This window comes from Onychomys torridus, chromosome 23 (genome assembly GCF_903995425.1).
Source record: "Onychomys torridus chromosome 23, mOncTor1.1, whole genome shotgun sequence".
NCBI classification, from domain to species: Eukaryota; Metazoa; Chordata; class Mammalia; order Rodentia; family Cricetidae; genus Onychomys; species Onychomys torridus.
In genome coordinates, this window is record NC_050465.1 from 6,617,954 (window position 1) to 6,640,392 (window position 22,439).

The window sequence follows — 22,439 nt, forward strand, 5'->3', positions numbered from 1 at the left end:
CACACCTGGAGTGAAAACACTAGCCTTTGCACATTATCTGGGCTCTTTTCTCTCTTTTTAAGTGCACTAATTTTTTTTCTCATTACTTGTAAATTTCCTTTACAGCAAAATAAACTTGCTTTTTAGAAGTTTTGTATGTGTGAGGTATGGCGTATGTACACATTTATGTGGGGACCCTGTGCACATGTGCGTAGACACCAGAGATCAATGCCAGGTATCTTTCTCAATCATTTCTCCAAGTTCTTTTGAATGTAGAGGTCGTCAATTTGGCTAAGTTGACTGGTCAATGAGCCTTGGGGCTCTTCTGTCTCTGCTATGCCTCAGCAGTGCGATTATAGCTAGAACACTGCCGAGTACCACCTTTAACTTTCTTTATAACAAAAGAAGCTCTCTCTGTTTTCATTTTTTTGTTTTGTTTTATTGGAACAGGTTGGTCTTGAAGTCATAGCCACCCTCCTGCTTCACTTTCCTGAGTGCTGGGATTACAGTTGTATACCACAACACCAGTCTTCTCTTTGTTTTATAAATAAACAAATAAATAAATAAATAAACTTGGTGTGTTCTAAGTCATAGACTCAGGATGGAATAGAGGAAATGTGTCTAAAGACCCCGTGTGTGGATAAGCAAACTGAGGGGATAGCCAGAATAGGAAGCACCCACCTGGGTGTGAGGGACTTCCTGGCCACCATTCCAGGAAGCCATGGCTCAGGTGAGGCAGGAAAGGAGGAGAAGAGCGTTCAGAACAGGCCATATTTCAGTTCCATGGCCGCCTCCCATTGAGAGGATGGGTGGACGCGTAACTGCAGAGTCTGCCCAAAGGCGAGCGTGAAGAGGGGCGGTTAATGTGTTTTAAAGCCACTTGGCCCAAATGAAATTATATAATTCAGGAAGGAACAAATCACACCGCTGGTGAGAGTTTTTTGGGTTTTTTTTTTTTTCTTTTTTTTCAAGGTAAAAAGAAAGGAAAGCAAAAAGACGAAGTGTCTTGATGAGGGAGGAGACGCAATTGGGGACTGCTGGCTATAAGCAAAGACGCCATCTCAAGGAGGGGCTGGGGGCGTCCATTGCCTCCTTGTTGGCCTATAAAAGGTGAGCAGGCAGGCAGGCATCACCTCACACCCAGGCAGCCTTGTCGCTACACTCAAGGGACAGCAGGTGAGTAGCTTGGCAGTGCTGGGGCGGGGGGGGGGGGGGGGTGTGCTATGACTGCCAGCAAGTCTTTTCTCTGCCATGCTCCCCCAGGTGCGGAGACCAAGCAGGACAAGCAGAGAGAGCTACCCACGGTGTGGGGTCCAAGATCACACCCACTCCTAGGGGCTCTGACACTGAAGGGCTGTCCATGACGAAGGGCAGGTGGAGGCGTCCCACTGAGGGACACCTTCTCAAGCAGAGCCCAGAAGACACACTGAGCAGAAAGGTCTGCTGTGCTCCAGAAAGTGGGTGCTTGGAGCTCAGGAATCAGGGTCAACTAGCATTCTGGGTATCCATCACCTAGCCTGAGTGGATGAAGTCTCTATAATGATTCATGGTGGCACCTCCATTTCCTCTAGCTGGGGCTCCCCTGCCCTGTATGGGACACCCCAGCAATGCTGTGAAGAGGAAGGAGTGGGCGTTTTAAAGAATTGTGATGGACAGATCTTTCTGTGCGGTCAAGAGGGGCTGGGAAGTCAAGGTCAGCTAAAGTGTCTTCCTTGAAGCATTTGAGGCCCTAGAGCATCTTCTAATGGGATCTGAAATGTCAGGGGTGCAGACAAGGAGGGGTGCTCCAGCAGAGTACTCCTTCCCACACACAGCATCCGCCCTCTTCTCTGTTACTCAAAAGGGCTGTGAGGAGAAGCAGGTGCCACACACTCATTCTGGAGTCTCAGCAAACTAGGTCTGAAGTTATAGGATACTGTGGGGGCGGTGGAGTGTGTACTCACTAAGGATAGAGGATGCTAAGTGTCCTCCATGGCCTGCCTGTCTCTCAATGTCAGGAGATCCTGGGGCAAGTGTGGAGGAGATCCTGGGGCAGTGAAGTCCCAAACTCCCAAACCCTTAACTACCTCTGAGGTGGAGCAAATTCTTCCCCCACCTCTGCTGTCCCGAGGCCTTCCCATAAAACTGCTTCCCACCAAGACCTGGGTGCCTACCTCCTGGCTCCTCACACAGATGGACAGACAGGCCCAAGAATGTCCCAAGGCAGCCACCTGTTCACAGCTCACACACCTCTCTCCTGAGAAGTGTGGCTTTGTGCACCAAACACATGCATTTGTATATCTCATGTGCACACACATGTACCAAATACACATGCGCGTCTGCACACACAACCTAGGGTCCCAGCTTTGTGCAGACAACTTACTCTTACACCTCAACCCCCAGGCTACACCATCCCCTGTGAGATCCCATCTCCAGGGCATCATCGAGGAAGCCAGAAGCATGGCAACTCTGAGGGCGTGGCTTCTGTGCCTGCTGCTGTTAGCCTTGGTCTTCCCAGGAGCTTCCAGCCGAGCCCACCAGCACTCCATGGAGACACGCAGTAAGTGCCAGGCTTGTGGTGGGCAGCCTCTCCCGCCCTCCCCTCCATACCCTCCCTAGATGCCTTGAGTGCTCAGCACCTGAGTGGGGGCTTGACCATCTCCTAAGCCAAAGCTTCCTTGCCATGTGCTCACTCTAGAGGCTGACCTCTTGGTAATAAGATCCTATTGAATGGTCCTCCCCAGATTGGTTTGTCCTCGCTATGCCCCTACCCATCTTGGCTGGGTCCCTTAAGAACTTGGAGGGGGCGTGGAATGGAGTGGGGCAGGAAGAGAATGTCGTTCCTGGTGTACATCTAAATTAATTTCCCAAAGCCATACCACTAACCAGATAACACCCTGGCCAGTTTCATCAGGTTGGGTGCCAACATGGCCTGGTGCCCTGGTTCCCATCAGCTTAGGGGTTCAGTGTGGAAGACACGGCACCTGTGTGCCGTGTATCCCATATGCTGCTCTGGATCCTTCCTTTCCAGCCCCTGACATCAATCCAGCCTGGTACACAGGCCGTGGGATCAGGCCTGTGGGCCGCTTCGGCAGGAGGAGGGCAGCCCTGAGGGATGGCACCGTGCCCGGCCTGCGGTGCCGGCTAAGCTGCCTCCCGCTGGATGGAGGTGCCACGTTCTCTCAGCACTGACCACAGCCGAGCTCCTGAAGACAGTGATGCTGAGCCCGAGAGCATCCTTCCTCTCCCTGCAGAGCCTCCCCCACCCCTCTCTTCTCTGCTTTCCTTTAATCTAATAAAAGTGCTGCCTTCTTCACTGTCCACCTGTAGCTGTGTGATAACAAAGATGTTTTCTTGCTGCGGACTGGATCTCAGCTGGACCACCAGACTGAGGGAGAACGGGGTGAAGGTACTCAGGATAAGTGGGATTCGGTGAGTGGCAGACAGCCACAGACACGAGAGTATGTTGTGAAGCTGCTGCAATTTTACTCAGACCAAGCAGTGAATTTTATACAGTTACTTGAGGAAACACGGCAATTGGCCAGTAGGGTGACAGACATAGAATCAACAATGTAGTTACACACTTTTCTCAGAATGATTAACAGATCTCATGAGTATAGCCTTTACTTTTTCTTTTGTGTTTCCTCATCCGGACAGAGAACATTACGGCCCTAGCTGTAGTTTTCCTTCTACACCTTTGTTCTGTATCAAAATTAAACCCTTTCCATCATTGTTCTAACCATGGTTTCAATTGTGTGAAAATATTTTAACCTTTGCCTGTGGGTGAGAACGCACCAGGGGGTTCGGTACCTAGCTAATCTTTCCATGAACTGTAACTTATGCCATTCTGTTTTCATACCATTATGATTCACCCATCAGTTCCCATGTACGTCATAAGCTCCCGTAAAAGGTAATGGCTCTAAATAATTGTTGTATCTAAGATTAAAGTTAGGGGGTTGCCACCATCAACCCTTGATGAGAAACTCTATTTGTCCCTGAATAATTCTTGTAGGAATGACTAATTCCTGTAACTGCTTCCTCGCAGCTGCTGTCGGCTGCGCATGTTGATTGCCTGTGAGTGCCTGAACCTTTACTTTCATTCTCTCTTTGCTAGAATCTTCGTCCTTCTGAATCATAAGTTCTTTCTGCTCTAAATCATTCATGAATTCCCCCAAACTTTAGGGACCCTCTTGAACTGTTTGTCTAAGAGCTTGAATCATAGGTGGGGGTATTGAAGCCACTTTTGAGGAATCATTACTCTCTTTATGGGGCACATCAGGAACATTAAGAGTTAACTTCTTGGAATTAATACACAAGGAAACAGCAATAATCACAGCTGCAAAGAGAAGAAGGCAGAGTGCCAGCCAGCCTCTGCAAGCAGATCTGCGTGGTTCCGTGTAGCCTGGCACCTTGATTCAGGCAGATTGATGAGGGGTCGCCGGGGGCATAGACCCGAGGGCCGCGAGCCCCCCTTTCCCACGTAACTACCTTATCCAAGGCATTTGTCACACGGGCGACACTGTCGTAGGCGTGGCATTTTCTCTCGTGGGAGGTTAGCCAGGAAAGAAGCTCAGAGCCCAGTAGCCTCTTTGGAAAGAAAAGGCTCCGACTTGCCCCCAAAACAGCTGAGACACCCTCCTTACCAGGCCCTGAGGAGCTTGGCCTGATCCCCTAATAACCCAAATTGATGGGAGGAAGGGGATGTTGATATCAGTGTTCCTGTAAATTCTTGTTCCCCCAAAGCCACACCACTGCCCAGAAACGGGGTGCCCCTTCCTTGGTCACTTGATCCCACAAGCTCCCACCCACCCAAGCTACCCTGAACGCATACTCAGCTTGCACACTGCATAAGGCTCGGGGGACCACACACTACAGTATATAAGATACTTGGTCCCAAAGAAAGGCAGCATAACTCCCCTGGTGTGACCCATGTCCTCCTCTTAGCATATTTCCAAGACTAACTTTTAGAGCTATTTTGGGTTTGCTGCAAAAATTAGAAGATATAGAGATGGTCCTAGGAGCTCCATCCCCAGAGCACCATTCCCAGCACCCTTCAGGACAAAGAACATTCACTACAGCCCAGGAAGCTCATAGTGCCATTGTCCAGAACCTGTGCCGTCCGTTGGGTTCGTGTTCAGTACTACGTCTGCTGTCTGGGCAAATGCATTACTTGACTCCACCAGTACAGTAACACATGGTGTCCCTCACCACCCTGAACATACCCTGTTCCTTGTCCCTTTGCAGAATCCTGACAGCCACTAACACATGTGGTCACATCACCCTCCTTCCTGCTTAGAGGAAAATCCCCAGGAGACTTTACCCCAACCATTTTGATCCTATAAGCCCCTTTTAAGTCGCATGGGGTGTCTTTATACCCAAACTTTGGACTTTGGACTTGGGTAACTGAGTCAGAGTAAGGGGGATGCCAACACAACACAACCAGTGTCCTTGGCAAAGGGGGACACTCAGGCAGGAGCTTCATGGGAAGCTGGGGCAGCGATGAGATTCGCCTGCACAGAGGAGCGCCAGTGGCCTCTAGCAGCCCCACCGGCCAAGTGCAGAACGCTGAGCTGGTCTTCTCCCAGCTCAGAAAGTGCCATCCTACCCACAGACCATCTTGGCCCTCAGCCGGGGGTCCGCTGTCTAAGCTGTTCTGCTCAGGCTGTGCTCAGGGCCTCTGCTGTGTGACTGTTGCCTAGGGAGACATGCCATCTGCCCTTCGGTTCTTTCCACTCCCTGTACATCTTCCAAAACCACTTGCATCTGGGGCAAAATGCCATGCAGCTGAGGGGGGGGGTGACACAGGGAGTGCCTGGATCTCAGATGAAGGTCTAATGACCCTCCCCACCCCCCCCCCTTCTATGCAGGCTGGATCTTGTTGACAGTTCCCTGCAGGTAACAGTCACGGCTCTTAGGGTAATAGTAATAGCTTCTGTCTTGGAGGACTATCTCCCACAGCTGTTCTCCAGGAACGGACCATCTCCTTATTTAGAAAGATGAATGGAGGCATATTCATTTTTTCCACAGTCTTGGAACAGGTTTAAAACATGCAAGAAATTCCAAAAGATGTTGTAATGACTATCCTGCCCACCTGGACTCATCAGCTAGCCTGTGTGCTGTCTTCCCCCTTCCACTCTGTGTCCCAGAATCACCTGAACTGGGTGGTGAGCTGCAGACATTGTCTGTCCCCAAATAGTTCAGCATGTTTCTCACAAGAATAAGACAAGATGCAAGCCTGGAAAAGTCAGTAATTACGTGTGTGTGTGTGTGTGTGTGTGTGTGTGTGTGTGTGTGTGTGTGCCTGTGCCTGTGCCCTATTTTTCTTAGTCCCTGATCTTATTTCTTATTGCTGCCTTTAGTCATAACATTGACCTTCTGAAGCACCCAGTGAACTGTTCTTTAAAATGATCCATGCCGATTGTCCCCCTGGTGGTGTGCCTGGCTCTGCTCCTGCACTTACTGTCATAGAAAAGGACCCGGGCCTTAGCTGGACACTGTGCTCCACTGTCCAAAGGCCCTGGGTCCTCTGATGGCATCCTGGGTCCCTCCTTGACTTGCTAACCTTGACCCTGAGCTTGGGACCCTGCCTCTCAGCCATAAGAGATTTCTCCAGTGTAGTTCCAGGACATCCCTGAGTTTCACCTACCTGGTGGGGAGGAGGCAAGAAGCTGCATGGTACCAGATCTGTCCAGTCTTGGGCTTTCTAGTGGAGTGTGTCAAAGGGAGCATTGCTCACCAGTCAAGATAGAGAGGTGATTGACAATCAAACAAACAAGCACCCTACAAATCTCCCTGGTGTTTCCTCACTTCCTGCTTCCTCAAAGCAATGACTTTGCTCTTAAGAGCTAGCTGCACCTGAGTCTCTCTAGGCACTTGGGACAGAGCATTTGCCTTGGGTGGTACTGGAACACCACCTAGTGGTCATAGGTGACCAGGGCCTCTCATCACCTCTAGGAGGGGCTTGCCTGCTTGCTGGATGATTCCCCAGGCCTGATGGAGACTTTGAAGATGGAGGGGGACAGCCTGGGATGCCGGAATATTCACTTCCCCTATTTTACTTGGAGAGCATCATCATGTGGTCACTGTCCATCTTCTCTAGAATCAGAAAAGCAGATGTACAGCCATCAACAAGCTTCACTAGGAAGCAGGCCAGGGAAGGGTGGGAGGGACTCTTTCAAGCAGCACATGACATTTCCTTGGTGATCACGAGAACAAGCCTTTCAGTGCCGGACTCACATCGGTCAAGTGGCCACAGGAGTTTCCTCTAGGTCAGGTCGGAACTACATCAGTACCCAAAAAGTCAGGGTTGTTTCCTGGCCCCAGAACTGAAGCTGGAACCCTCCAGGAGTGCAGTGGACCCAGGATGTTCTCTCCAGTCCCCACCCAGGCAAGGCTCTCTCTGGACTGAGCCCCACTTGAAGCGTGAAGGCAGGAAGCTGGGGTGGTTCTTTCCAGGCAAAGCCAATGAGAGCAGAGGGCACACCCCAGGCACAGACAAGCCCCTGGCCAGCCTGAGCTCACTTTGCTGAGAAGTGGGAGTAAAGTGGGAAAGAGGATGTCCCGTTTGTCTGTTTGCACTTACAGTGGACACAGCGGGGCCACCTTCCTCAGTGAGGTAACCGTGTTCCGCTTGGTGGTGTTCTCAGGGGTTTCTTCCATTCTGTTCATTTTGTTTGTTTGTTTTGTCTTTGTTTGTGTTTTCACTATGCAGCCCAGAACAGGCTTGTGGTTCTCCTGAATCAACCTTGTGTGTCTTGGGATTAGAGGCCGATATCACCATACCCAATAACGGTGTCTCATTGTTCAGACTCAGCAGCTTATCACACTCCTAGAAGCAAAAACAAAACAACACCAAAAAAAACAAAAAAACAAAAACAAAAAACAAAAACAAACAAACAAAAAAGCTCTGCGCCCCAAATGGCCACATTTGAAATACCTCCATCTTGTCATAGCACATGTCAAGAGAGAGACCCTCTGGGGCTTTCCTCCCTAGACAAGGGCCTGGACCTGGGTTTCTCTGTAAGGATGAGAACTCTGAATGCAGATAACACAATCACCATCAGGAGAGACAGCCTACACAGACCAATGCCCATGCCCCCCCTTGTTACACTTGCCCCATGAGCCCTCACCATGTCTAATGCCCACAAACCAGTCTAATGTGTGCAGAAAGACTAAATAGTGTGACTTGTCAGGCTGGGGGTCCTAGTGCAACATTGTGAAGTGGTCAGATTGTCGAGACATTTAATATTTAGAGAGAAGGATGCATAGACAATATGGTGGAGGCTCTGGAGCCTGGGCAACACTAGATAGGACCCTGGCTCTGTCCATCCACAGCTGGAAGAAGGACACTCCCATCTCAGCCACTCCTGGGTCACCTCACTGAGACCCACCACTTTGGGCTCATCTCTCCATTTTTTTTCCTTGCACATATACCTTTCTCAGCCCCCCTCTCCCCTGACAAGTCCCAGAACTAAGGTGGTCCAGTTATGGACCAGCTGCCCCAGGATGAAACATCTGTCTTCCCATCATCACATAGATCAAAGAATGTTTCCAGTTCATGCTTCTTCTCTGCTTCATTTAACTCTTCTGTGTTGGTAACAAGGCAGCTGAATGGGACAGCCCAGGGCTCAGCTTTGGCAAGCAGTTATCAATGATGGAAGCCAACTTCTGGAAGCCTCGGTCATAATCCATCTTCAACAGAGACTATGAATGGACAAAGAGCCTCCAGCCTCGTTCTGAAGATCCTGCTCGGGCTGAGGACCCTCGGAGGCCCAGGCTGAGATGTCCTCCACATGCTCTCCCGTGGTGGCAGCATCTGTATCATCTATCGTGCACAGCACTGGCTCTGCCTGACAGCAGGTCCCTGGTTCAGAACCACAGCCTCAGCTTCCTGTGAGCCGCTGTTCCCTCTGTCTCCTGCTCTCTGCAGTAGCTCCTGGGCTGTGGAAAACAGGGGTTTGTTGGGGAGGGAATCCCGGGCCCCAGAACCCTAACCCAAGCACTCCACCACTGTTCCTCACGACCCTCCCAATCCCAGGAGCACCAGAAGGTCCCGGGGAAGGGGCCAGTGGAGAGCTCCCACACTCCAGTGGGGCGCCATCACTCACCCACAGTGCTGAAGACCTCAGACACCTGGGAGTTCAGCTTGGCTGAGGTTTCCATGAATAGCAGGCTTCTGCTCTCTGCAAATTCCTTCCCTTCCTGAAGGAGAAAGTCACTGTGTTTAAAGAGAGTCCCCCCAAGGATACCTGGTTGGCTCACAAGAAACTGGGATATGCCTACAATCCCAGCACTCAGGAAGCTTGGGCAGAAAGACTGAGTTCCAGGCCAGCCTTGAACACATAAGACCCTGCCTCAAAACAAAAGAAGACTGGGTATGCTCGTTTGCATGTGTGTGCACACACTCTTCACACACACCTCCCCATATACACACTCCCTGTGTACCTATGTGTATACACACCTCCTAAATGAATCTCCAACCAAAAGGGAAACTATGATGGAATCTCCTGTGTGTACTTCTGCACACATGAGTGTCTATGCATGTGGGTTTGCATGTAGAGGTATTAACATGTCTGACTTTGGAGGCATATGTGTATTTGTGCTTATGAAGAGTGTATTCATCTAGCATAACTCTGCAGGTGTGTGAGCATGTGTGTTTATGAAGTATGAGCATATATATGGGTAGAGGGATCATGGGTGTGCATTCAAGTGCAAGTATGTAGGTGGGTACATGAAGCACAGGGTGAGAGTGTGTGTGCATGTGTGTGTGTGTGTGTGTGTGTGTGTGTGTGTGTGCGCGCGCGCGTGCATGCTTGTTTCAAGGTCTCAAAAGCCCTCAAGTCCACAGAGACAACGACTTCCTCCTGCTGCTTGCCACCATGTGGTACCTGGAAGGTCACTTCTCGCTCCTCATCGAGATCCGTTTTGTTGCCAACCAGCATCACCACCACCTCTCCTGGCTGGAATTCCTTCTCCAGGTCCTCCAGCCACTGTTGAGCCTTGTGAAAGGAATCCTAAAGAGACAGAAGAGAAACCATGTTGGAGTTCTCCTTGCTGAGCCAGAAGAGCAAAGCAGTGTCCCTTGAGGGACTACATCGAGGCCTTTCCCCAGAATGCAATGCCAAGAGACTGCTCTGGTCCTCTGGGAGGGCAGCCAGGATGGGCTGACCCTGGTAGAGGAGGGCTATGCAACCCGGCAGCATACCAGAGAGCCAGGGATGTGGAGGTCACAGAGCATTTGGGGTCAGGACCTCCACTCTGGACACCATTTTGTGCAGGAGAGTTTGAGGGAACTGTCATCACCCCAACCCAGTTCCTAACTGCAGCTTCTCATAAGCTAGGTGGGAGGACTCCACCCTGTGTCCTTTAGCACCCTTCTCCTGATCTCTGGCATCAAGGCTGATGTGGGGACCCCTTTCTCCACATTCCTGTACCTGTGATCAACACATACTTTCTGGGTGCACGGCAACTGTTTATCTGAGACCCTCTCCCAGGCTTCTTGTACCCAGTATGTCTTCCTGCCTCCTACCAGTATGACTGGTCCCCCCTTCCCTACCTCCTGTGAGAGGCTCCGGGACAGCAAGCTCACCCTGCCCTAGGCCAGGCTGGACACACAGACATGTAAGTCCAGTTCTTCAGTGTCATTTCCACGCACACTCTGTGTTCTGCACCCCTGGTGACACAAGATGGATGGCCTATGGCGTAGGCTGGGTCTGTAACAGCCCCTTACCATCTCAGCAGCATACCAGCACCAGGGATGGTGGTGCTGTGGGGTAAGGGGTGTGCCAGGAGACTGCAGAGAAACAGGGCCTAACTTTGGGCATGAGGGTTGCCAAGAGGGATTCCTGAATGAGGTGAGTAGTATGGGCTTAACAGTCCCTTTTTGTTGGTGTGGAAGTTCCCGTAAAACATGGTACCAGTCCTGTTTTCTCGCCATTACTGCAGTAAACAGTGCAGTTGCCTGGGGGAAGGAGGCGGGGCCCACCCTACCTTCCGAGTGATGTCATACACCAGGAGCGCAGCATTGGCACCCCTGAAGTAGAGGTGGCAGACGCTGTGGTACTTCTCCTGGCCAGCTGTGTCCCAGATCTCAAGCTTCAGAGATGAGGAGGCAACATCCACCACCTTCGTGAAGAACGCACCTGTAGTGAAGAGGCCAATGAGTGTTTGCTGGGGATAAGATGGTCATCCATGGCTCCTAGTGTGTCATGGCAGTCTATGGTCAGCAGCCCAGCGAGAGGCAGCTAGGCACATGCTGGTGGAGGCTGAGTGAATGCCTGTTCTGGAAGCTGGGGCTTCCCTATAAAGCAAAGCGCCGCTGGCAACTACTTCATGTCCCTTAGGTTTCCACTTGGGGTGGAGCTAAACTGTTGAGGTGAAGTGAAAGACCCTGAGCTAAGAATGACATGGAAGGGACTCCGGCAATGAATAATCTGACATGTCCCTGCAGTGTCCAGTGGTGCATGACCTCTAAGGATCCTTGTGCCTCAGTCCCTCAGGCCCATGGGCCACTCAGCCGCCCATCCCATTCTGAAGCCACCCTCGGTCACCAGAAGCCAGCCTCCTCAGCTTCCCTCCCCTGATGGCTCCTTTGCTGCTGTCTTCTCTTCTGCACCTAGAAATCTCTTGGGAGTTACTTAATTCTGCAACCATCAGCCCAGGGAGCACTCACTGTGCTCCCCACCTTCTCCTGAGTGCTCTGTGCAGCTCCCGGGGCCTCCTTTCCCCACTCAGGCACCTGCCTAAGCAACCATAGAGACTGACTCCAACCCCTTCACGTAACACGCAATCCACCTTTACCTTAATACTTTTTCTTGAGCTTTGCTTTCCAACACTGAATTTTTATTCTGAACTATGTGTCTATGTGTAGGTGTTGGGTGGGTTTGGGCACATGTGCACGGTGCCTATAGAGACAAGAAGAGAACATTGGATCCTCTGGAGCTGGAGTTAGAGATGGTTATGAGCTGTCTACTGTGGGGGGTGGGAATAGAACTCAGGTCTTCTGGAAGAGCAGCATGTGTCCTTAACTGCTGAACCATCTCTCCCACCCTGGTGTGATTTTTAAATAGTCATGTAATGGTACCAAAAACTCCTATGTCAAATGTGGGAGCTCCTAGAGGATCTGGAAGGCAAGAGCCAGGGGGATTCAGGGAGCCCAGGACATGGAGGGTCAGCAGAGGCCAAAGGCTTCACTCGGAGTCACTTCCCCGACAGACTCAAGGCAGGTATGGGCCAACTGGGGAGACTCTGGCAGACAGACCTCCGTGGGTGAAATGAAACTTCCAGCCCAAGGACACTGAATAAGTATCCTGGGGCTGGTATGACAATGACCACAGAGCAGCTTAAAATAGGAAATCCATTCTTACAGTTCTAGAAGCCAGAGGTCCCAAGTCAAGCTGTGGACAAATTCCTTCTCATGGCTCTAGGGGAGAACCCATTCCCACCTCTCTCCAGCTTCTAGGGACTCCAACAACCTCTAGTGTTCCTTGGCTATGGATTTACCACCCCATCTGACCTCTGGCCTCACCTGATATTCTAGTTAGCTCCAAATGTCAACTTGACACAGCCTAGAGTCATTTGAAAGAGTCTCAACAGAGAGCCTCCCCAGATCAGATTGGCCTGTGGCCATGTCTATAAGGGATGGTCTTGACTGATGATTGACATGAGAGGGCCCAGCCCACTGTGAGGGCTACTATCCCTAAGCAGGAAGTTCTGGGCTGTCTAAAAAAACAAGCTGAGGGGCTGGAGAGATGGCTAAGTGGCCAAGAACACTGGTTTCCCTTTCAGAGGCCCAGAGTTTGATTCCCAGTATCCATATAGTAACTAACAACCATCTGTAACTCCAGTTCCAGAGTCTTCAATGTGATGCATGGACATACATGTAGTCAAAATATCATACACATAAATTTAAAATAAAAATATTTTTTTTAAAAAGGAAGCTGAGCGGGCTGGAGAGATGGTTAAGAGCACTGACTGTTCTTCCAGAGGTCCTGAGTTCAATTCCCAGCCACCACATGGTGGCTCACAACCATCTATAATGAAATCTGGTGCCCTCTTCTGGTGGGCAGGCATACATGCAGACAGAACACTGTGTATATAATAAATAAATCTTTAAAAAAAATAAAAAGGAAGCTGAGCATGAGCCTAAGAGAGAGCCAGAGATCAAGCCAGCAAGCAGCATCCTCCATGGTTCCTGCCTCCAGGTCCTGCCTGAGCTCCTTCGGTAATGGATTGTGATCTGGAGGGGTAAGCCAAATGAGCCCCTCCCTGCCCCAAGTTGCTTTTGTCACTGTGTTTCATCACAGCAACAGAAATGAAGCTACTGCACCCGCCTCCCCTCACTAATCCTGCACCCTCGCCTCCTCTCTTGAGAATGATAGTCATGGAATCGGAAGACCCAAGTCCAAGGTGTTCTCATCTCCACAGAAGGCATCACAATCCACAGGCCTGTGAGTTGGGGTGTGGTCATCTCTGGGGGCACATTTCCATCCACTTTGGAAGGAGCAGAGATGGGGCTGGACAGAACTTTCTGGAAAAATACAGATTCTCTCTGGCAACTGGAGCCACATCTCAGCAGACACTGACATAGGCTGTGTCCATGAACATGAGGTCTGACTAAACTGCTCTTCACACAAAGCAGCAGCCTCCATGTGGAGTGCAGGACACAGGACGCCCAGCTCACACGGCTACTGCTGGGCACTGACCCTCCAATGCAGCTGGCACGCCAATGCAGGTGAAGGCCTCCAGTGGCCTTGGACACAGATGCCTCTGAGCTCCATGGGCCTTGACAACTTGCTTAAACTTCCACTATCTCGTTTTCCTCCTGTTTAACATGACCCAATGTTTCCCTCCCCCAGAGTGGTCATAAAACCCTGAGAGAAGACACATGTAATGTCAGGTCTGTCATAGCAACTTCTACTTCTTCTTCCTGTCTCCTTTGCACCCCCTGGACTGTTACCATAGAAACATTAATGTTTAGTCCACACTCTGGTCTGTTTGTTCTCACTTCAGACCATGTTTCTGGCTCTGGAGTCAATTGGGGATATTCTGATAGACGTTGTCTTGTTGTCTCGGAGGCTGGTAAGACAGCTCAGTAGGTAAGAGCACTTTCTGCCTAAATATAAGGACCAAAGTTCAATTCTCAGCACCCACATAAAAAACAAGGCACAGGGGCTGGAGAGATGGCTCGGAGGTTAAGAGCACTGGCTGCTCTTCCAGAGGTCCTGAGTTCAATTCCCAGCACCCACATGGTGGCTCACAACCATCTGTAATGAGATCTGGCGCCCTCTTCTGGCCTGCATGCATACACGCAGACAGAACACTGTACACATAATACATAAATAAATCTTTTTTAAAAAAGCAAGGCACAGCCTCATGGAGCTCTGGAATCTCAGCATTGTGGGGTGAGGGTGGGGAGCCAGTGGTGGGGAAGAAGCGGGGATAGGAGGATCACTTACTGCTAGCCTAGCTCTAGGTTCAGTGAGAGGCCCTCTCTCAAGAGAATAAAGGTACAGAGTGACAGAGCAGGACACTAGACATCCTACTGCGGCCTCTGTGTGGGCATGCACCATGCACATATGTACATATGTGCACACATCCTATACATACACACACAGAAAGGGAGACTAGAAGGGAGGGAGGGAGGGGAGCAGGGAGGGAGGGAGAAAAGAAGGGAAGCAGGGAGGGAGGCAGGGAGGGAGGGGGAGAGCCAAGCATCACATGGGTGTAAAACTCAGATCTGCCTTCTCCATTGACAATCTTTGTTTCCCCCATTTTCCTTTTCCAGTTTAAACACGGTGGCTAGGAGTCCTCAGTGTCAAATCCCAGCAGATGTGCAAGGGCAGCATGGCTTCCCACTCAAGCTATAACCCATCAGCCAGTGCTGAGATGTTTACACAAGAGAGCTGAGCCTTCCTGGAGAGAAGGGCGGTGTCATCCCATCAGACCTGGCTGCACAGAGTGGCAATCCCTGCGGCAGTGAGTTCTGGGGGAGAGATGAGTGGATGCATTAATAAGATGCAGCATGAAAGGAGAGACCCAAGTCTCCAGACACTGAGGACAAAGTTTCCTGTCACTTCTGGCAGTATCTCTTGGTCCTGGCAAGGCTGTTGCACCCAGGAAGTCACAGCGGCTGTGGATGCCTCCATAAGATGAAGGGAGTCAGCATCCCAGCATGAATGGGGGATGCTCAGGAGGCCTCCCTCTCTCTGGGAGCTATTGGAAATAGATGGTTGCTGGGGGAAGAAGAAAGGTTTTCTTCAGGGATATGGCCCCTGGTAAATTGCTCATTCTTCAGGAGATGGACCTACACTCATGTGCTTAAGGGCAACACTAACTGGCCTCAGTGGGTTACCCAAAAGAAGAGGAAGAGAAAGATGACCTGAAGTTAGGTTGTGGTGTGGGACTTCTGGAGGAGTTGGAAGGGGGAGTGGGGGAGTGGGTGGGTGGGTTTGGGGTGGGGATGAAATTCTCAAAGAATAAAATTCAAATATTATATGCCTTTTTTATGTATACAGGTGCTATGTCTGCATGTATGCCTGCAGACCAGGAGAGGGCATCAGATTGTGAGCTGCCATGTGGGTGCTGGGAATTGAACTCAGGACCTCTTGGAGAGCAGCCAGTGCTCTTAACCACTGAGCCATATCTCCAACCCTACATGTCTTCTAACAGAGCAGAGTGACTCAGTGAAAGAGAATGTAATTAGAGATGAACTCATCAGGGCAGAAGCAGACTTCGTGTCTCCTGATCACTGCTGTCCAGCAGCCCACACACATCAGAAGTGCAGCAAAGCGAGAGAGAGGCTCCACCTGCTGCCCAGCGTGTGACCTCAAAAACCAGTCAGTTTCAACATCCACTAATGGCAGTAGCTAAAAGCAAAGGCATCTGGAGGGTCATTTAGCTTTGCCCTGGCTTTCTAAGGACTGTCAAGGTGTCTTTTAAAAACTAGTTTCCAGGGCTGGAAAGCAGCTCATGGTAGAGCGCTTGCCTCATATGCGTAAGTTCATTCCCAGCAGAGAGCCTCGGCACGAGGGACCCCTCCTACCCACCCCACCCCCTGATCACACCACAGCTCATTCTCTCTGACTGGGCTCCTGGAGGCAGGACCATCCACTTAGGGAGCTAAGGAAACCGTGATGGGTATTGAATAACAAAAATGAGAGGCATAGGGTGTGGGGGTTGTTCTCTAACCTGTTCGTGCTCCAAATTAAAGCATGCCATGTATGATGGCACACACTTGTCATCACAGCACATGAGAAGCATGTGGATGGAGAGTTCTGGGCCAGCCTGAGCTACACAGTGAGACCTTGTCTCACATACATACATACAGCAAAGCGCACAGAGAGGCTTCCCCTCTCTTCCCTTATAGCATCCCCAGCCCCAGCCCAGACCCAGTGGACCAAATCCAAGTGGAAAGGGGGTCAGTCTTTAATGTCGATGAATTGAAGACAGTGTGAAGTTAGAGCTACAATTATAAGGATGCAGTAAGAATCCGGAAAAGCTGAGGGAAGCCTAGGTACATGATGTCGGGCATAGAGCAAGTTCTCAATAGGGAGCTTGATTAGCTGGCTGGAGGACAGCTGGAAAGGAGGCCCTCCTCAGGCTACCCTCACTGCCAGGCCCCCACACTCAAGCCTTCTAGGACCAGAACCTCCACCCCTGATCTACACACACACCAATGCCAGCCGGGCAGAAGCCTGACCCCTAGTGAAGGTTGTTTACATGCACTTCCAGAATAGTGTGCCTGCCTGCCCTTGATGGACAGCCAGCCCCTTCCTGCAATCCCGGCACACCCAGCCTTGGGTTTCAGGACAGGGGCCATCCTGAAGTGGGCCACATTCCCATCTGCCCCTGCCAGGGCTCTCCTCACTTACACCCCACAGTCGGCAAGACGCTGCTGAAGTTCTGCTTCATGTACCGAAGGACCAGGCTGGTCTTGCCCACAGAACTGCTTCCAAGAAGAACCAGTTTGCTCACGTAGCGCTGGCCAGAAGTAGTGCTGGCCTGTGGCAGCCCACCAGCCTGCGCCATGGCCTACAAACAACCACAGAAGTCTGAGGAGGGTGGAAAACCTCAGCAAAGTCCAACACACACAACGTGCATGCCTGTGCCCACACACACACACACACACACACACACTGGGGTGGGGGTGAAGGGGTCTGCTTCCTAGATAGAATGCAGACACCTTGAACAGAGCCCCAAAGGCAGCTGTGCTGGGAAACTGATGCATGAGAAGGCCTGTGGACCCTCACTCAATGGCCTCCACCAGCATCACACGGGCTTTTCATCCTAATTCACTCACCCTGCTTCTCACTGCTTCCAAGCACCCAAGAGAGGTCAAAAGCACCTGAGCACCTCTCGGTTGTCCCTGATGTTTCCAAATCAACCCGTGAAAGAGGGATTTAAAATAAAAAAGCCACCCTCACTATCAACATCCCAGACTCCCCAGACCCCCAGACTTCAGACCCCAGGTCACCCAGACCAGACTCCAGGCCTCCCCAGCTCCAGACCCCCAACCTCTCAGACCCCCAGGCCCCCCAGACCCCCCAGATCTTCCAGACCCCCCAGGCCCCCCAGACCCTCCAGCTCCCCCAGAACCCCCAGGCCTCCCCAGGCCCCCCAACCTCCCAGACCCCCCAGCTCCCCAGACCCCCCAGATCCCAACCTCCCAGACCCCCAGGCCTCCCAGGCCCCCCAGATTTCCAGATACCCCAGCTCCCCAACCCTCCAGACCCCTCAACCTCCCAGACCCCCCAGGCCCCCCAACCTCCCAGACCCCCCAGCTCCCCCAGCTCCCCCAGACCCCCCAACCTCCCAGGCCCCCCAGACTCCCCAGATCTCCCCAGACACCCCAGGCCCCCCAGACATCCCAGGCCCCCCAGACCCTCCCAGCTCCCCCAGACCCCCCAGACACCTCAGGACCCCCAGATCCCCCCAGGCACCCCCAGGCACCCCCAGGCCCAAGCATGTGCAGCTCTCTTCCTATCAGCATCAGCCTACGCGCCCCAAGAGTGGCCAGTCCCTTTCCCCTCTTATCCTCTGTTTTCCAGTTAAAACTTCGCTCTGCAGTGGGAGGCAGGTGATCTCCCTAGGACCAGGATGGTGAGGCACACCTACAATCCCAGTGTGCCAGAAGCTGAGGCCGGAGGGTGCCAAGTTTGAGACCTGTCTGGTCTACACAGTAAGACTCTATTAAACAAGAGGGAGGAGGGGATGAAGGGAGGGAGGGAGGGAGAAAGAGAGGGGAGGGAGAGAGGTGGGGTGGGGGATTATCTGGGTCCTTTCTGTTGTCTCTGAGGCCTCAGAGCCCAGACAGTGTTTAATGGCAGCAGCTTCCAGGCAGCAGCAGATGCAGGAGCTGCGTCCCGGTGCTCACTCCCACAGTAACTCCCAAGCTCCAAAGAAAACCTCCACACAGATCCGTGAGCTCTCTCTTTTTTTGGGGGGGTGGGGTAGGGTGTTTGTTTGTTTGTTTTTCCTGAGACAGAGTTTCTCTGTGTAACAACCTTGGTTGTCCTGGAACTCGCTTGGTAAACCAGGCTGGCCTCAACCTCACAGAGATCCTCCTGCCTCCGCCTCCCGAGTGCTGGGATTAAAGGCATGCGCCACTATACCTGACACTTTCCTTTACAACCCATGAGTGAAAACATCAGGTTTCTTGTGCCCCCGCCTACTGCTGGCAACCTCTCTGTGTCATCCTGACTACGGATATGCCTGTGAGCTCTGGATAGGGTTGTCCTGGCTACGGATATGCCTGTGAGCTCTGGATAGGGTTGTCCTGGGCAACAAATATTCCTGTGAGCTCTGCATGGGTTTGTCCTGGCTACAGATATTCCTGTGAGCTCTGGATAGGGTTGCCCTGGCTATAAATATTCCTGTGAGCTCTGGATGGGGTTGTCCTGGCTACGGAGATGCCTGTGATCTCTGGATAGGGTTGTCCTGGCTACGGATATTCCTGTGAGCTCTGGATGGGGTTGTCCTGGCTACGGATATTCCTGTGAGCTCTGGATGGGGTTGTGGTTCAGGACTGAGGTCTGTCTCATCTCATGTAGACAGCACAGGGCAGGACGTTTTTTGAGTGTGGTGTGCACACCTCATAGAAGGCAGATAATATCTGGTTTTCTCTTTTTAATGTTTACAGTCATTAGGGTCCCCTGCCCGGGTCTGCCGTGTCACAAATAGAATGAAAAAATGTTGAGGCCGTGGGTCATCCCTGGTGTTTGTTATCTGGACCACTTCTAGGAATGTCCCCTAATTACTGTCTACACCCATTATGGGTGGCTAGTCTCTCAAATAAAGCCTTTCTCCCACTACAGTGGGCAAAGGATGGGTGGAAACCGAGGAAGGGTAAAGGGAAGACAGACAGGAACCACAACACAGACCACTTGAGACTGTGGTAACCTAAGAACAGGGCACTGCATAGAACCAGGTCTCTCACAGAGTCCTTTACCAAGGAGCAGTGGTAGAGAGAAAGGCTGGAGCCCAAGAGAGAAGGCTCCAGGGTCCCTCTGCCCCTGGAAAGGAGCTCAGGCCAGCATCCCAGGCTTGGGGCCCGTCCCAGGCTTGGGGCCCATTCCAGGGACCTCTAGCGTTTCCCCATGTATTGGTTGCAGGGCAGGATCAGAAAACTAAACAACTAAATTCCCTATTTAAAGCTTTTTACAATCCTGTTCACCCACGTGGTGGTGTGAATAAAAATGCCCCCCATAGGCCCACAGGGAGTGGTACTGTTAGGAGATGTGGCCTTGTTGAAGTAGGTGTGGTTTTGTTGGAGGAAGTCAATGTCACTGTGGGGGTGGACTTTGAAGTCTCAGAAGCTCAAGCCAAGCCTAGTGGCTCACTGTCTCTTCCTGCTGCCTGGGCTCCTTTTCCAGCATCACATCCGCCTGCATGCCGCCATGCTTCCTGCTATGATGATAATGAACTAAACTTCTGAACTGTAAGCAAGTCACCCCCAATTAAATGTTTTTCTTTATAATAGAATTGTGTAACACAAATCTTAGGTGGTCTTATAATAATAATAAAAAAAAACCTGAGCCAGATATTGGGGTGAAAGTTGAAAGATCAGAGAAGCAGAGCAAGCCACAGCCAACTCCTCAGCCGATCCTGTTTCCTCAGACTGAAAGCCTCTGAGTCCTCACCAGAAAGGATCCCAGCTGAACTGCCTTAGTTCCTGTTTCCTCACACCTTATATACCCTTCTCTCCCCTACTGTCATTTCCTGGGCTTAAAGGCTCATGTGCTTCCCAGTACTGGGATTAAAGGTGTGAGCCACCACTGTCTGGCTCTATTTCCAGTGTGGCCTTGAACTCACAGAGATCCAGAAGTATCTCTGCCTCCCAAGTGATAGGTTTAAGGGTATGTGCCTCCATTGCCTGACCTCTAAGTCTAATTTTAGTGGTTGGCCCTGTCCTCTGATCCTCAGGCAAGTTTATTAGAGTATACAATAGATCATTACAGAGTTGCCATGGTCATGATGCCTCTTCACAGTAATAAAACCCTAACTAAGACAACCCAACATCACAAAAGTTAATTAACTTTAGAATACAGATGACCAAAGCCTGAAGCTAAGTCCAAGAGCCACGGCTAGAGTTGCCTGTGTTTCTTCAGGTGTGGCAACAACGCCTAGCACATAGTAGGTGCTCATTATGCACCTAAGCAATGGAGTGTAGTGGGTGGATACATGGGTGGGTGAATAAGTCTATGGGTGGGTAGACAGATGATACGTGGAAAGATGAGCTGCACGTACAGGTGCATAGATGGGGATGAGTGAACACATGAGTGGATGATAGGTAAGTGGGTAAATCGATAGGTGGATAGATAGGTGGTTAAGTGGATAGGTGATTGGTTGGAGTGGATGGATGGGTCAGTCAGTTGACTGAAGGGTGGTTGGACAGGATGAACACTTTACCCAGCACCTGTGTTTTGAAATCTCTGACTGAACTGAGAGAATGAGACAGAAAGACAGACAGAGAGACAGAGAGAGAAAGAGAGAGAGCAAGCAGTCAGCCTCCAGGATGACATGTGCAGCCACCACCCAGAGACTCCACCCTTTGAGCCTAAGGGCAAGCCAGAGTCCAGAATCCTGAGTAGGGACCAGGAGAGACAAGCTGTCTTGGAGTTCAGGCACTGCCAGGAGCCATCCACCAACTCCACACCGAACAGGTCAGGTCTCTTCCTCACTAAAGATCTGGTCCTACTCACTGCCACCAGAGTCGGTCGGTACAACACTCGTCAGCAACAGCCTCCTGCCTGATGTCACACCTCTCACCCCAGCTCCTCTACCATGTCTCCACCTCCGACAACCAACAACATAGACCGTAGGCCTGCCATCATGGGGCCTCACTCCCTGTTTCCCCTTGGTTGAAGCGGTCTTGGCGTGTAAATAAGTAGGCCTATATTATCAGTGGCTCGGCTCTCTCACTGGATTGTCACCAAGACCCCGAAACTGGATTGCCTTCAGTGAGCATGTCATAGCCACTGAGGGAACAGGTGCTCAATCTCTCCTGAAAGAACCCGGAAGTAGGTCCACAGATTCTGACTGGATCAATGTGCTTTCTGCTGCCCACCCCACCCCCAACCCCCACCTGGGCTCCCATGCCAGTCACACTCCCATTGCATATGCTGGTTGGAAAAGTGCCCAGTGTACTTGCAGAAAGGCACACAGTGGTGCCAAGAGGCACCTTCACGGGTCACTGTGGGGCCAACCTGTACATGGCTCAGATAGGGCTGTAGAGGGTGCAGCTGCCAGGGCCCTCCAGAGAGACACACAGTGGCTCCTACACAAAGACACCTGCCAAAGCTGAGCAGGAAGCCTAAGGGGCCGGCACAACCTCCATGGGACAGAGGCCCAGCAGCTTTTCCAAGGCCAAGGCACAGAATGCGGAGCTGGAGCCTGCTGTTCGTATGTTCTCAGGGACTCCCGAAGCACTAGCTTAGTCCTAGCTGCTATAGGGTGGCAGGATGTGCCACCAGCCTCAGGAATGGTACAGGGGAACCCTGCCTTTGCACCTCCAAATCAATGTTGATGTGTTGCCGTAAGCCTGTCATCCCAGCACTCCGAAGCAGGGGGTTGCTGCAAGTTTCAAGCCTTTCTGGGCTATGTAGCAAGACCCTATCTCAACAACAACAACAAACATCTAAATAAATAATCACTCAGCCTTAATGATCATATACTCCATCCTAAAATCATAAAACGTGTTCATAACATCAAATGCAGTGTCCACACAGCTCTGACAGATTACTACAATCACCTCACTTTAATGCTTCATTTCCCTATTAATGGATTTTTTTCTGGTATTAATTACTTTTTTCTGTGATAGATAAAACCACAGTAGATGTTTTTCTGAGTAACTGTGTGTTGCAAACTTCCAATAACAGCAGCAAGAATTCTCTGTATGGAGAAAAGGGTGGAAGTGTGGTATCTGCCCCCTCCTCTAGAATCTAGATCTTTCTGAAGGCAGTGGCGGCCGGGCTATAACTAGG

At 51.2% G+C, this 22,439-nt stretch overlaps 2 protein-coding genes across 2 annotated transcripts; one reads left to right on the forward strand and one right to left on the reverse strand.

The window, feature by feature from the left end:
* The first annotated feature begins 2,418 nt into the window (after positions 1-2,418).
* Positions 2,419-3,150, forward strand: Prlh (prolactin releasing hormone). Its single transcript, XM_036173667.1, has 2 exons — positions 2,419-2,518; positions 2,990-3,150. Exons 1-2 carry the CDS (start codon positions 2,419-2,421, stop codon positions 3,148-3,150), a joined length of 261 nt encoding a protein of 86 aa, XP_036029560.1.
* Positions 3,151-8,782: 5,632 nt separating this feature from the next.
* On the reverse strand, positions 8,783-21,497 carry Rab17 (RAB17, member RAS oncogene family). The gene is made up of 6 exons (XM_036172766.1): positions 21,350-21,497; positions 16,830-16,989; positions 10,948-11,099; positions 9,846-9,971; positions 9,066-9,159; positions 8,783-8,898 (listed from the first exon to the last, which is right to left on the reverse strand). The coding sequence occupies exons 2-6, from the start codon at positions 16,984-16,986 to the stop codon at positions 8,783-8,785; spliced, it is 645 nt and encodes a 214-aa protein (XP_036028659.1). The 5' UTR covers positions 16,987-16,989; positions 21,350-21,497.
* Positions 21,498-22,439: the final 942 nt, after the last annotated feature.